This window comes from Condylura cristata, unplaced genomic scaffold (genome assembly GCF_000260355.1).
Source record: "Condylura cristata isolate star-nosed mole 26May11 unplaced genomic scaffold, ConCri1.0 scaffold00035, whole genome shotgun sequence".
In the NCBI taxonomy this organism is placed as follows: Eukaryota; Metazoa; Chordata; class Mammalia; order Eulipotyphla; family Talpidae; genus Condylura; species Condylura cristata.
In genome coordinates this window covers 12,682,587-12,698,946 of record NW_004567136.1, presented here as the reverse complement: position 1 = coordinate 12,698,946, position 16,360 = coordinate 12,682,587, and the positions used below count along the sequence as shown (strand labels likewise).

At 45.3% G+C, this 16,360-nt stretch overlaps 1 protein-coding gene across 1 annotated transcript in view; it reads right to left on the bottom strand.

Annotated features, from left to right (window-relative positions):
• Positions 1 to 12,958, bottom strand: part of AKAP13 (A kinase (PRKA) anchor protein 13) — a 160,348-nt gene extending 147,390 nt beyond the window's left edge. The window contains exons 1-2 of the mRNA XM_012732671.1: positions 12,892 to 12,958; positions 4,569 to 4,612 (exon numbers count right to left, since the gene is read on the bottom strand). Coding sequence (XP_012588125.1) covers positions 4,569 to 4,612; positions 12,892 to 12,904 — 57 coding nt within the window. The 5' untranslated portion in view covers positions 12,905 to 12,958. The remainder of the gene's footprint in view (positions 1 to 4,568; positions 4,613 to 12,891) is intronic.
• Between the last annotated feature and the right edge of the window lie 3,402 nt (positions 12,959 to 16,360).

The following is a 16,360-nucleotide window of genomic DNA, read 5'->3' as shown; positions in this document are numbered from 1 at the left end:
GAGAGTTCCTTTTTCTCCACATCCTCGCCAACATTTGTTGTTGCTAGTTGTTTGAAGATGTGCCATTCTCACTGGGGTGAGGTGGTATCTCATTGGCGGCATCTTTACTCAAGGACCGACCAGGTCAGTCATCAGGAAACCTACTTTCCTTAACTCCCAAATGGAAGTTCTCCTTGGGATCCAGTGTTTTCTTTACTTACTAGCAGTTCCCTGCTGATGACACCCTAGGAAATCCCACATATAAACTAAAGAGCAACTTCGCCACTTTATGCTTTCTCTGGGTGAAGAGAGGCAAGACCCCTCCAGTGGACTTCCTATCCCAGTGACCTCAGCAAGAGCAGAATCCCTGCAATGTGACGTAATTCACTGAGGATGAAGTATGTTTTCGCTAACTATCAAATTAATTATTCGTACTGGTAGACATTGGAAATCTGGAATTTAAAACCTCTTCTTCAGTAGTCTGTCCACTTAAACACACAATCAGACCCAAACTCACTATTCCTCAAGAACTGACTTCTACAGAGTCTTGCTTCCCTAACAGAGCACTTTCTTAAGCTTATCATGTTTTACTGTGATTTCTATGAGCAATTCCTAAAAATAAAGACTTTAAATCACAATTTTAGCAACACTGAACTATGGTCCCAATAAGACATCATCTTCAGAACACATTTCCTCATTTCTAAAACAGACATGCTGACAGGTAATGTTAACGCAACCTCAGAACACTCCTTGGATGCTCTCTGTCTCTACCCTCTCTTTCTAAATTACCCTTCACACGTCCCCCAGTATTAGTTAACAGTGTTAGTTTCCAACTTCTGTTACCACAAATTACCAAGAAATCATAGGTTTTTTAAAAAGTCCTAAATTCTGGAAATGAGAGATCTCCAACTCTATCCGGGCGCAATAAAGATGCCCACAAGCTGTACTCCTTCTGGAGGCTCGAGGGATTCAGGCCTGCTCCTCAGGTGCAGAAGCCGAGTCCCTGGGCTCAGGGCCCCGTATGCCACCCTCAGAGCCAGCAGCACAACATGTACCAGCCCCACCCATGACATGGACGACACCTCTCGTAATGACCCTTGTGATTATGCTGCGCTACCAAGATAGTTCCAGGTAATATTCTAAGACCCTTAACTCAGTCATATCCGGATAAATATTCACAGGACTAAGACATGGACATGCTTTAGGGAGCCCGTATTCTGCCGACAACAGCTACTTAGAACTGTTAGTCCCTTCCTTCATTAAAAATCTTCATTGGCCTGGGCCTCCCTGGTGGCGCAGCGGGTTAAAGCACAGCACTAAGAAGCTTAAGCCACTTCAGCATGAGTTCGATTCCCGCCTGCCCCGGAGGTGACCACAGGGTGCGGCAGACCTCTCCTGACCCGCCCGCTGCTCCCCTCAGCAGTGTACTTCGTTGATCTGCATGTTCTGCTCCCCTCTCTGTCTCTGGTGAAGCCTCTCACCCTCCACATCTCTGGCCTGTACCCCAGTTCTGTATGAATAAATAAATCTTTTTTTAAAAAAAAAATCTTCATTGGCCAAATACCGGAAGAAAACTATGAAACAATCATTACGCATATACACAAAAGTACGCAACAAAATGTCAGTAAACTGAATCTAGTGACATATTAACAAGTATTATACATCGTAACTAAATAGAAGTTATCTCAAAGTTGGTTTAGCATTCAAAGCCAATTACAAATTCAAAGCCAATACATCATATTAATGGAATGGAAAAAAAAGGCCAACAGGATCATCTGAATAGATAGGAAAAAAATACATTTTGACAAACTCCAACATTTTTCAAGACAAAGTACAGAAACTGGGAAAAGAATTTCCTCCACCCAATAAAGGCCACTGTGAAAAGCCCACCGCTAACACCACATTTAAATGGCCAAAAACTGAATGTTCACCTCTTAAGATCAGAAACAAAACTGGTAAGAGCTCCCACCTCTTCTTTCCAGCACTGTACTAGAGGTTCTCCTCAGAACTAAGCCTGAAAGGAAATAAAAGGCACTCAGGTGGGAAAGGAAGAGCGCAATCTATTTTAATGGATCGTAACACTTCATATAGAAGACCCTAAGAAATCACAAGAAACCATTACTAATAAATTCAGCAAGGCTGACCAAAGATTCAAAATCAGTAAAATTTCTATTCACTAGCAATGAACATTCTGAAAACATTCTGAACACATAGTTAAGACGACCCCATGGGACTTGTAATCAGAATATATAAAGAATCTGACAAACTGGTAAGGAGATAAATAACCCAATTTAAAAATGGGCAAGAAATCCAAACAGACTATTTTCCCCAAATAAATGATCAATAAGCACATAAAAAGATGCACAAAATCATCAGCCAATGCAGAAGTGCAAACCCAACTGAACAGTAAGATATATTATTTCACACGTACCAGGATAGCTACAACCAAAAAAAACAGTTGATAACAAGTGTTGGCCAGAGAATATGGAGAAACAAACCCTCAGATTGCCCTGGGGGTGCATAATGGTGTGGCCATTGTGGAAAATAGCTTGGCAAATTCTCAGCACTAAACAGAGCTACCATATAACCAAACAACTGTATTCTTAAATACATGCCCCAAAGAAATGAAAATATACAGTATGCCTGCACAGAAAAAAAATATCATGGCAGCAAGCAGCATTCATAAAACCATGAAAGTGGAAACAACCCAAACGCCTATCAACTGAATGGATAAAGTGTGATAACTCCTTACAATGGACTGTTATTGATTAATAAAAAAAGGAACAAAGTGGAAATGTTTGCTTTAGTGTGAGTCTTTTTTTTTTTTTAGATTCATTTTATTTATTTATGCATATAAGAACTAGGGTGCAGGCCAGAGGTGCAGGACCCACCAGAGACAGAGTGGGGAGCCCAGGCAGAGTCACTGGAACACACTGCTGAGGGGAGCAAGCAGGGAGACAGGAGAGGGCTGCTGCGCCCTGAGCTCCCTGGCCAGCTGGGGTTCAAACTCATGCTGTGGTGCTGCAAGCTGAGACTCAGGCCCTAGGGCCAGTAGAGAGGCCCTCTCGCATGAATCTTACAGCCATTACATTAAGTGAAAAGGTCACCTATTGCATGCTTCCACTTATGAGATTGCCAGGGTGGGTGACAAGTGAAAGGAGCTGAATGGTTGGCTGGGGCTGTGGCGAGTCACTGCCAATGGGATATGGGGTTTCTGCTCTGAGTTATAAATGAGTTACAATCACACAACTGTGAATATATTAGAAACCACTGGATCATAAGCTTAGATGGGGGAGTGTTATGGTGTGTGATTTACATCTCAGCAAAGTTGCTGTTTGTCAATTCTTAGGAATTCAGCTCAGGAGTCAACTCCCTTGTGGACACAATAAATTGTGTCCAAGTAGTCCGCAGAGAAAGCAAGTACGTAAGCTATCTTCAGAGACACATTTCTCCTGCTCTTACATTTAACTAAAGATCCCCCACACAGAGGAGGATCCTGACCTGCGAACACAGGGTGGTCACACACACACAACACTGACAGCCAGCTTCAAGTAAGGGAAAGCGCCACCACAGGCTCCCAGTGGCCACAGCCCCGCAGTCGCCTGCAGTGAGCCCTCCTCCTGGTGCTGTCACCTCGCAGCTCAGGGCCCGCAGCAGTCCCTCCCTGGCCCGCCTTCTCTCTTGAACACATCCAGAGAGGACTGTCCCCGCCACACATGGATTACTCTTCAGGGCCTGACTCCCAGCCTGTCCAATCTCTTTCACCCCTCTAGACCAGACCCCCCAGAACACTGGCCTCTCAAGCTGTAACTGGCCTTGCCTCTAAGTCAAACCGTCATCAAAGCAGGCACTTTCCACCAACCCAATTCAGCTAGTCCAGTCTCAGAGCAACAAGAAAAAAAGAGAGTCACCCAAGGTTTACCTTTCACAAGCTGGATCCATCCATTTAGCATTTCATCTACTTACTCTGGGAGATGGTGCGGGCCTCCACCCGTCCTAGGACAGCGCTCCTGCCAAAGACAGGAGCCACCGGTGGCGCCAGGCGCAGCCTCGGGAAGCTGGGGCTGCTGCCTTTACAGAGGGGCGCGGGGGGGGGGGAGGCCACAGGAGGGACCACCCTGCTCAGTGCCCCCCCCCAAGTTACAGGCACTATCCATTCTTGGTCATTTGGTACTTACTGAATCAAATTCAATTTCTGAAACATACTATGCCCAAAAATTCATGTATTAGCTTTAAAAGGTAAAGGATTCTTTGAATAAACACATGGTAGCATTTATGAATTTATTATAACAAGTAAACAGCATAAATGAGTATAAAATAAAACGAAAGTGACAAAAGTAAGCCAAAACAGATCTTAGAAAGCTGACTGCAGACTGGAGGCCGCTTCAGTTGGGGAGGCGAGGATGGATGGGACCCCAGGACCCAGGGTAAAGGACCTGGGTGCTCTGATGGGGGTGGGGGGCTGCGGTAGTTAACATTCCTCCGAGGAAGCATGAACCTATCTGCCTAAATTACATACAATTTTGTAAACCAGCCTTATTACCTCAATAAAGAAAAAGAAAAAATTGTAGATGTTGTTATTTACTCACATATAACGGAGCTTGTTGTGGATTAAGTTTCATGACCCAGGATACTGAAACAGAAATGGAAAATGAAATAAGAATAAAACAAAAATTATCACCAAAGTGCAAAGCCTCTATGTCTTAGTTATCAATCAAGCCGGTATATGAACGCTGTGAAAGGCGGGGGAGACGGTGCGCTCGTTTTAAGTACACATTTAGGGAGGCAGGAAGGTCAAGCTACTCAATTCCAGGTTCAGGCTTTTCAGGGGGAGAATATTTTCTGACTGAAAAACAGTGAGAAAGGCTTCACTGTCGCAGAGCATCTAGGGAGTAACCCAGGCCAGCGAGGCCTATGCCGCCTGCGTGCCGCGCCCAGGCGTGGGCCGCTGAAAGTGGGCTCCCGGCCTGCGCGGGCTCCCGGCCTGCCCGCACGTGGGATGGACAAACAGCAGGCCGCAGAGCTCTGCGCTCCGCGCTTCTCTCGAGAAGGGAAGGGTCAGCTTGAAGCGAGCTGCGGTCTCCTCAAAGGTAATACTTGATTACCTGCTGCTACTGTCACTTAATTTCTCACAAAAAATCTTACACAGAACTTTAGAGACTTCAACTCAAATTCAGGGTGTTTGCAAAGGCCCTGCATTCTCAAGTCCATGCTTGTGCACCATGATCTTTTTGTTGAAAGTGTTGTTTTATTTGGGGGGGGAGGGCAGCATTGGGGGTGGAAACCATGATCTTTTAGCCTAGAGGAAGTCCTGGTCAAATCACCAAGTTAAACTTTTAAGAGCATGTTATTCTTAATATCCAGGAATTAAATTATAATAAGTTCACCTCAGACTCATCGGTCGGAGAAGCAGACCCAAGTGATACCAACATAATTTGGTCTAAAGAAACTTCTTACTCGTCGTAACTCATCATAGGTAGCAAAAGGCACATGTAGCCAGCAATTTTTTTAAAGATTTATTTATTTGTTTATTTATACAGAACTAGGGTAACAAGCCAGAAGTACAAGGGCAGCGAGAGGATTCACCAGAGTCAGAGTGGGGAGCAGAACAGGCCAACTGACGAAGTCCACTGTGAGGGGAGCAGCGGGCGGGCCAGGAGCGGTCTGCCGCGCCCTGTGGTCACCTCTGGGGCGGGGGAATGCAGCTGCAGCCAGCTTGCAGTGCTGCTTCCTAACCCTGGCGCCACCAGGGAGGGCCCATAGCCAGCAATTTAACAATGGTACAGAAACATCACATTTACACATAAAAGGTAGGTAACACCTCATGTCTTGTATCCAGTAAATGACAAAGACCCAAAAAAAACGATGAAGAGAAATCCAAACCACAGTGGAGGTTATCAAAGACCAAATATTTAGAATGAAGAGCAATGCCGGAGGGGCCAGAACTTAAGGAACAGAAGAATCCTCTCAATAGGGAGAAAAAAACATCTGCACCAGGCTCTAACCAACATCCCCAACCAGCCGCAGGCTGAGGGCCTCAGTGCATTCTGGAAAAAGGTGGAAGGAAGCAGACAGCCAGGGCCCCCCCCCCCCCCGACTGACTGACCACGTCATGTCCACTCGGTCCATTCGCTCGCTTACTCCCCTACATTCTCACTGGCTTCCAGGCTCAGGACATACTTTCTTCCTGACTGCCTTCATTTTATGATTTTGTAGCCTTAGGTGCTAAAATCACCTGCAGAAATTCACACTGAAAATCCAGCTTGAAAAATGTAGCGATAACTCTTAAGAATAAAAAAAGGACTCCCAGGCCATGAGAATCAAACAGCAAGCACTGAAAGTGTATTAAATACCCATTTAATTTAAAATTAAGCTCACTCTGCTCAGTGACCTTTAATCAGCTTTCCAGGTCCTGCCTGGACCTGCCTGAGACACACAGGTACCAATCTGCCTTGGCCAACTCATGAAGCCTCTTTGTCCCCAAAGCACAAGAAGCATCACTGCAAACTAAAACATCTTCTTGGAGGTGGATCCATCCGTATCAAAGAAACCTTGGGGACAAACCAGCCTTCCCATGTTCTCTCATTTGCGAGAAACTCAGAAGCTGTGTGCTTAGAATCAGGAGCTGGCCTCCCTGATCCCCAACTGGAACCCACGAGCCCTCTGCTGTGAGGCTGAGAGGGATGACAGTGCATCTGCTCTCCCGCACTGTCGAGGGCCAGGTCCGTTTGCTGGCAGCAGCGGCTGCTGAAAGCCATCACGGTCATGACCCCAGAAGCAACAGACTAAGTTCAGGCTGCTGCTGGGTCTCCTCAGTTGCCACGCTGGGGAGAGGACTGGCACTGACAAAGCCTTCTAGTCAGCGTCCAATGTAATCCCCACTCAAAAAGGAAAAATACATTAAAACCCATAAATGGTTAAATGAAAGACTTCCGGTTCCCAAAGACCAATTTTCCAGAATCTTCAAACAGGTTGGTGGGTAAACTGCAATTCTACAATGTAACCAACTAACCACAGAAAACAACCTTGGAGAAACAGATACAGAAATGTGTACATTATCTCTGGGAACTACAGGGAACTTTCACTCTTAAATTACTCCAACAATGAACATACTACTTCTGTAATTTGAAGAGAAGTTCATTAGACACAGCACATCTGCTGTAAGCACCCTGGTCATTCAGTGCATCACGACCTCGCAGAAACGAGTTAACCACAGACACGTGCACGCAGCAGCGTCCAGACTACTGTTCACAGACTGCAGCAACTGCGTTCTCACCGACGGTGAGCAAGGGTTCCCTTTTCCCCACAACCTCAGAACTCTGTTATTCCTTCTGGCCTTGGTATGTCATTTTACAGGTGTGGGATGGTACATCTCACTGCGGTCCCGATTTGCCTTTCTCTGGGGATAAGTGATGTTGACCATGTGCATGTAAACTCTCAACAGCGGTCGACAATCTCCTCATATTTAACTGCTACAATAGCCTGAGTCCAGCTAACTACTGAGCTTTAGAGATCAATGGCCTCCGCCAACTTAACAGGGGACACATACCTGTCAGTAGGGAAAAAAGATCCCCAGGCCCTGAGAACCAAGCAGCAAGCACTGAGACGGGTAAGCGCGCCAGGTATGAGCAGCACAGCAGTGCCAACGGCACAGGACCAGGGAGGAGCAACCCGCTCTAGGAGGCAGCAGCCTGAGCAGAGCTCACGGGAGGTCAATCCTGCCCAAGCGCCTCCGCATGGACACAGGCTCGGCGCAGCAGGAAGAGCACAACGCCACGATGTGGTGGCAGAGCCGCTGAGACGGCGGGAAGGGAGTGCGGAAAGCTTTCTCGCAACTCCACAAACCTGGGCTCTTTGGTCTTAGAAGCCAAGGGAGGCAAGAAAGGACACGGGTCTCGGTGCCGAGGCTCGGCCCTGAGAAACCACAGCCATACAGCGGGGATGGCACCACCAAACTGGTGTGTTGTTTTCTGTTTGATTGTTTGGTTTTTTTTTGGGGGGGGGGGGTGTTGTTTGGCTCAGATTTCTGTCCAGCCACAGAGCAGATTCAAAGATTCAAAAAGTAGCACTGGGAAAAGCCTACAGCCACATGGCCTAAATTCAAACTCAGAGCTACTGTTTGCTGCTGGATATATCCCACAGGCAGGGAAATATTGGACGAACAGGAACATCAGAGACAGAAACTAGTCAGCAGCTTTCCTGCGCTGTTTGATAACAAAGGATGGACATCAGTTGCCGTAAAACCACCACCCATCCATGAAAATCACAAATTTCAGATCAGTCTAGTTCCAGAAGAATCGTCTAGTAGCTCATTAAAGGCCTTAAGAAATCCAGCCTGGATCACTTTAACCTGTCCAGGAGGTCACAGGACAAAGCGGGGGGAGGGAGCACCCCGGAATGGAGAACTCGGGGCAAAGAGCAGGGCCGGGAACTGCTTACAGAACACTGGGGCCCACACCTGACGGCTGGTGCTTCAGGGAAGAGGAACAATGTGATTTCAATTCTCTCTGATGTTTGACACAGGCTTGTGGTTTCCGCAAAAAATGGTTTCTGCTTTTCTGCAAAGATCTGCATGGAGAAGAAAACTCTAAATAGCTATTCCACAGGTGAGAATGTTGCCGCCAGCTGTATCCTGTTATCCAAAGGAAACGGAACTGGGCCTTGCCAGGAGGCCCAGACACAGGCGAGCGAGACCATAAATCAGTAAGTGCCGACACTTTTATCCCTGTGATAATATGAACACACTTTTAAATTTAGAAGAATTCATACACAGCTGGGGTTTATGTAAATTAACTTCAGCAGGGGTTAAAATAGATATCCGGCTAAAGAGACTACAGAGGACAAGCCACTGTACTTCATATCCTGACCTTGACCATCCAAGAAGCAAGAAGTTCAGTGACCAAACTGGGGACGAACTACAATGCTTGGAAAGACCCAACACCGACAAGGGGACCCAGACAGGCGAGGGTGGCGCAGCTCGGGTGGGAGTGACTTCAGAAGGCACGCGCCCACCTTCCCGCATGGATTACAGGACAGGAGCACAATCAAATTACCCCCGCAGTGTCAGGCACAAGAGGGGTTTGAAACAGAAGCTAGAAGTGTCAATGCCAGCTTTTATTTTTCAGGTGTTCTTATGTCCTGGGGACAAACACTGCCCTTACTGTTGTGATCCCCAATGCTGAGTCTTCACACTAGCACCTTGAGAACAATGACACTGAAAAACACAAGCCAGGTCAAAGTCAGAGGAAAAGTTCTGAAGACTTCAAATAAATGCATGTATTTCATAAATGAATGAAAATGAGACAAAGAAACGCCAATATTTTCAGAAGCCCTCTACTGAAATTCAAAATATCACTGAAGTTCTTACATGAGAAACTTTCCTTTTAGAGGGGACTGTCTATTCCTAAAACAAACTGACCCAAGCTATCCTTCGCAGAGTTATTCTTGCTCTTGAAAACAGTGAACAGAGAATAGCTTTTCAGATTACTCAGGAAGTAAAGCAGTGACAGCCGACTAAAATAAAAGCAACACGCCCCACACTGAATCACACGCATGCCACAGGGCTGCCAGTCTCAAAAGCTGCCACCCTTTGGTGGCATTTTCAGTGGCCAATTCAGCCACTTAAAGGCAGAATTTCTATACATCAGTGTCCTGCCAAGCAGAAGCGCGTCTCCACCCCCACTATTAGGAGGGGCGCCCCCCACGGCATGGGGCGGTGCCCCCCACGACACAGGGCAGCGCCCCCCCCCCACAGCATGGGATGGTACTGAGGGTCAGAAGCACCTGCCCCAGAGATTGTCTGTAAGAGCCGGGCTTATTCTGCTTGGATATTAATAAAGACAATTCACTTTTATTCAAAAAGACAATACTAAGAACTGATGAGATTAGATTTCAACTGAGTATAAAGTCCGCTACTAGGTCAAAAAAAAAAAAAAAAGTCCTGCAAATTCTCCTATCTGATAATTTCATTGAAAATGACCTTAAAAAGGCAGGTTTTCATAAGATTATTACAGAAGTTAATGCCAGGTTAAGTAACATGTTGGCTTTGGAATTAGAAACAGATTTCAAGAAACTTCAGAGTATTTCCCTAAGTTTCCAATCTTCTCAATTCCTCTTGAAACTCTTACAGGTATCATATGCCAATGTATCATGCAATTTACGAATGGAAAGTTAATTTCCCCCATTTGAACTAATAAGCTAAAAGACAAAGCTGTCATGATGTATGCAGGCCTGGCACTGTAAGCCACGTTAGCCTCTCCAGCTGCGTGAGGAAAGGAGACAGCACAGTGTGCCGCTTCTAATGCCTGTGGAAGCAGACCACACTCCGCCCCGGAGACGGCGGGTGTTCAAGGCACTGAAGCGGAAGTCAGCTATCTACTGCACAGTACTCTTTTCCATTAAAATTACACTTTAGAATTAAGAAACTATACGTATAGCTAGTACATAAAACCGGAACGCTGTGAAAGGATGATGGCTACAGATTTCCAGGCAGTGTCCTAGGAGTGGCGCCGCTGCTCACAGGCCTAGTTCTGGGAGCCAGGGTGCGAGGGGGGCGAGCACCTGTGCCAGGGTGTTCGCAGAGACCAGCTCACCTGGCAACCAGGCCCGCGAGCAGCATCTGAAAGGCGACAAGGGGAGGGGATCAACAAATACCTGAGCGTGGACTCCGGACAGACTGTGCTAGAACATCTAACTCTAATGGTCTAAATAAACTGTCCAGAGCGCTCTGAGGTATCTGCTTCCTGGTTTCCCACGAGACCTAAGTGGGCCCTCCGCAGCGGCGCCACGCCCCGTACAGCATACAGCTGGTCAGCACTGCAGTGGTCATGGCTAGAAACCCGGCAGAATTCAGACTCATCCGCAACGCGGGACAGCACAGGCGGCTCCAGAACCTGAGGGCCCAAAGTAAAGAATGGCAGCTCACACAGCCATGCCACAGAGGCCGCGGCGCGGAGGGCCTCAAGGGAGGAGGGCGCTGGCGTCCGCTCCTGGCTAGGGGCTCCTCCTCCCTGCGCGTAACAGAACCACCAGTCGCCTCTGAGAACAGCGGTCGTATCAATCTCTGCAAACCTCAGGACAGTGGTGGCGCAGGAGCGGCGCTGTGCGGTCCAGCACACTGGCCCCGGGCTTGGGAGAGCGGAGGGGGCAGCAGTGCGCAGAGCTGGCTCCCGGCCAGCAGAGCAGCAGACTCCTCACAGGGCAGAGCCCGCCTGAACCCCCCATGGGCTGCCAGTTGAAATGAAATCCTCAATAATATCCACTCTCGAAGCGACTAGAGTGAGGTGGAAAAGATGTTTTCCGTGATCAGAAGGGCTCAAGAACCGCTGTCCTGGAGGCTGGGTCTCCATCAGCAGGACGCAGGAAAGGTGAAAACCCCAAGCAACGGTCTCAGCACCCAAGAAAGGACACAAGGAAAAAGCTCCCAGGTCAACTATTTTCATTGTAAAATATATTTTCATTGAAAATATATTCTTGATACCCCTTTCTTTCCCTTGGGCGCTTTTCCAGATGCTGGTACAGCCAGGCTACAGTCACTTCCTAAAACAGCCTCCAGAAGTACTTTGGCAGGACCTAGAGCCCCGGCGCTGACCACAGGCGAACAACAGTGAGGTGGGGGCTGGAGACCAGCTGAGCCCCACCCACACTCCCCTCATCTCCACTCTGCCCGCCCCAGCTTGGCACATGATGTTTCATAGCTCATGTGTTGGTACAGAAATAGGAACACTGTAGATACTCCCAGAACAGAGTAAAAGGATTAGCAAGTAGCTCCAATTATACCAACTGATCTCATACTCTCCTTACAGTGGCTTCCTGGCATTTGAAATCCATTTCTGAAACTTAACCAAGGGCATCTGAGAGAAATTCCTCTTTCAAGCACACACTGGAAATACACTAGGTGGTAAACGTGCACTCACTTTTTCAAAATGCATCATCCTTATCCTCGCTGAGGAGGAGTCACGGCACCCTGCTACATTCCTCAGTAGGTGTTCTTCTCATTTGTTTACCCCAAAGCAAACACCTAGTTTTTCTTCATATAGCCTGTCATGGATGAGGATGTAATAACCTTCACTGGCACTCAAATAAGAGTTCACTTACCCTTTTTCAGGCATTTTGTTAATTCCACATTAACCCACTGACTAAACGAAGAGAAACCTATACATGCTCAGAGCTCAGGACAGTGGCTGTCAGAGTCTGCACCCAGCTCTGATTCCAAAGTCTATGCAATAACTTCGAGCCACCACACTGCTGCTGCTCCCGATCCTTAGCAAGGCTTCTGCCGGCCACTGTCCAGTGAATGGAAGGGGCTGGAGTAGGAAATCATCAAGGTTCCTCCTCTCTCTCACATAACTCGTCTCCCCCAAAATTCACCACTGTAGACTGGTGTACAGATGTGCCCTGTTCTGTTATTTTCCAAAGTAGCAGGAGAAAAGAGCAGCTGCATAATTGCCCAACAAGTAAAACAACTCAACAGACCAACATGTTCCTACCCACATGCAAATGAAACGTTTACAGCTGGAGAATCAGCGGGGAAGGGACTCCCTTCCACACGAAGGCCAAAATCAGCCAACTGAACTCTACTGCCCCCCAAATTTAACTGCTATTCTATAAGCAACAGGAACTTATGAAAATGCTTTCCATAAATTCTGCACAAATCTGATAACCTCAAAACTAATAACCAGCCTTAAAGAGATTACTCAGGGATTCTTACACATTAAAACTACAGTGGAAGTGAGTGACAATGTCTCTGCCCACACCCACGTATTAATAAAGGGTGCAGCAGGTGCTTTACTGCACAAATTGAAAACTACACTGACTTTTCATGTAGTGACTAGTCTTGACGCTTGCTATTAAACTAAACAGAAAATTAAACAAAGCAGTTACAGACGCAAGGTGAACAGGCCAAAGACTCACCAGGATCTTCCATCACAGACCCTGACAGCTATCCAACGGCAGGGCAAGGACAAATGAAGAAGGCAGCCACCAGCCACCGCACAGTGCCTTCCCCAGGCCAGGAGAAGGGAGTGCCACAGAGCTGGGGTATCGAAAGCCAGCCGGGGCTGCTGACTCTCCAGAGAGACACTCCCTGTCAGTGATATTCAGATATGAGCCAACAGCCTGAGGCCTCCAGCTTTAAGAAATACAACCAAAACCACATTCAGAGTCAGCATCAGCTACACTTACCAAGAAGCAAAGCCTTTTTTAAATCTTACCAGCCAAATCAACCCATCACTTTCATTTTTTAAATGTGAATTCTTAAGTTAGATTTCTAGTACCTCATTAGAAGAAACACATTATGGAGGTTAATTGGAGATGACAAAGGTTTGAAGAATATTTATTAATGTAAACTATCACGGCCTTTCTAAAAGCAAAAAAAAAGGGGGGGGAGGGGGGAGAATATACTGAGAAACACTAAAGGGAAAAGGACAATGTGGACATCAGATCCAAGGGAATGGTTAAGAAATGGTTCAAGACTTGAAAGTTTCACAATTTAAAAAGGTAAAGGGGGGTGACTACCCTGTATTTTACTGTTGTTGTTATGGGTAAGTGATGATCACTTACACAAAGTAAGATACACAAAGGCGCCATGTGAAGGCCATGGAAGGGTTTGTCATAGGTAGACAGAAAGCTGAAAGAAGCAGAAAATACTGGCTAAGACTCACTTTTATTTTATTTTTTAACTGAGGGAAGTTGTACTCCCAGATCACCCGGTATGGCAGCTAGAACTCAGGCAGAGGCGTTAGTCTTCAAATCTGCACGTAAGGTCTTTCCAGATCCTCCGCAGACTCCTGGCTTACACATAGTGGGGAAAATCCAAGATTTCCAGCAAAAATCCAAACTGCTAGGCTTGAGCAGAAATCAAACTAACATGGAGTTTGAGTCTGATCCAGTTAGAAGTCTGCCAGACAAAAGTTAACATTTTCAGGAGATAAAACCAAACTGGGCTCTAAAGCCTATCACCCACAGTGTACAGCATACAATAAAAAATAGATTTAGATAAATAGAATCAGTTGTAACATCTTCTTGGGCCCCTCATTAATAAATAAATTAGATAAAATCTTCAACACATACTGATTTTATATTGCATTAAGAGTCATAATTTACCTCTGCGAAACCACAGACAACATCTGCAAATCATATACCTGATAAAGCACTTACGTAAGTCCAGAATTTATAAGGAAATCCTCCAACTAAGAGGATAGACAAACTAAAAATGTTAAGTTTTTGTACAAACATTTTACTTAAAAAGATGTATGAATGGCTAGCAGGCACATGACAAGGTGTTCAACATCACCACTCATTAGGAACCAGCCAAATTAAAAATAACAGTGAGATGCTCACTTACCAGAACCACCTTACATTTACTGAAGAATTTGAATTCTGAGTTGTTTTATCACAAAACTCCAGGTCCTGACATTCATCAAAATGACATGGACCAAGCATTTAAGGAAATAATACCAATGTCCAAGAGTGGGCGAGGGCCTTTTCTGTTTTATTTTATGAGGCTAACACTACCCTGACACTGAAATCAACCAAAGTTATTCCAAGAAACATACAAGACAAATATGAGCAAAACCACAAAAATTTAACAAAATTTACCAATTCAAATGCAGAACTATGAAAATGACCAAGTGGCATTTATCCCAGCATATTCAATACTCATTAAACTTTTGTAAATTACAGGAACCCACATCAGAAAAAGCAGTGACAAAACTGACCTGCAATTCATTGTAAAAACTCTCAGCAAACTAGAAATAAAAAGGAAACTACCTCAACCTGATAGAAACAATCACAAACACACACAAACCTACAACCAAAATTACACAGAACAGTCAAAGTCTGAATATGAAAGATGTCATCAGTTCCATCAGGAGCCCACGCAGGATCTACTAGAAACAAGTGTGTTGTCAAGGTGTCAGGTTACAATATCAATAAGTAAGAATCCATTTTATCTCCATATGCTGTAACAGGCCATTGGAAGTTGAAACTATTTACAATAGCACCAAAAACATGAAATACTTCAGCATCAATTTAACAAAAGCATAGTTTTCAAAAAGCACATGGCAACTGAAAACATGCTTTAAAAAAAGCTAAAGAGTTTCTTTAAAAACAGGTATCCGGGCCCTCCCTGGTGGTGCAGTGGGTTACAGCATAGCACTAAGAAGCTAAAGCCACTTCAGCATGAGTTCGATCCCAGCGCCAGAGGTGACCCACATGGCACAGCAGACCTCTCCTGACCTGCCCACTGCCCCCCTCAGCAGTGTGCTTCGTCAGTCAGCGTGTTCCGCCCCCCACTCTGTCTCTGGTGAACCCTTTCACTGCCCCTGCACCTCTGGCCTGTACCCCAGTTCTGTATGCATAAATAAACAAATCTTAAAAAAAAAAAAGATATCCAGTATTAATGGATAGGCTCAGTATAGCTATGTATTAATTCCCCCACACACACTGATCCATTGATTCATGAATTTAATGCAATTCCTATAAAAACTAAAAATTGACTTTCTGTGGAAACTGACTGAAAATGCACATCAAAGTACAAATAGTCTAGGATAGCCACATCAATGTTTGAAAAAGAACAAAGCTGGAGAAATCATGATGCTTGGTTTCAACACTTAACTACAAAGCCACCATAATAGCGTAGTTGCAGGCCTGAAGGACAGATGTATAGAATAATAGGACAAAATAATCTAAAAATAGAGCCACACATTTATAGTCCACTTACATTTCAGCACATGGGGTTAAGGTAATTCAATAAGGATAGTGTCCCCTGCCCACAACAAATGGTGTTGAAACAAATGGATGTCCACATGCAAAAAATGAACGTCGATTCTTAACCTCTCGCCAGCTACAAACGTTAACTCAAGCACATCATAACCTAAAAGCTAGAGATGGAATTTCTCAATGAAAACGAAGGAGAAAATGTTTATGTCATTGGGTTTGGCAGAGACCTTTCATCTAGGACACAAAAAGTACAAACTTTAGAAAGAAAAAAAAAATATGGAGAAACTGCTCTTCAAAAGATACCATTAAAAGGAAGAAGAAAATGGCGAGAAAAAATTTACAAAACACATGATAAAGGACATGTTCAGAATATTTAAACAACTGAAGTTGTTTGAAAAAGTGAAAAGAAATTGTTTTTAACTGTTTTATTAGAATGTGATTTACATATAGTAAAGTTCAACCATTTAAACTGTACAGCCTAACTAGTTAGTTCTGACAACTATGCATAATCATCTAACCACCACGATGATGGAGGCACAGAACCTTCGAGAATTTACAACTCAAACAAACACAAAAATGGCTCAAAAATATTTGACAGATCTCTCACTAGAGAAGATGCCTGCTCTCTATCAGCAGTCAACGAGGAAATTAAATCTAAGTC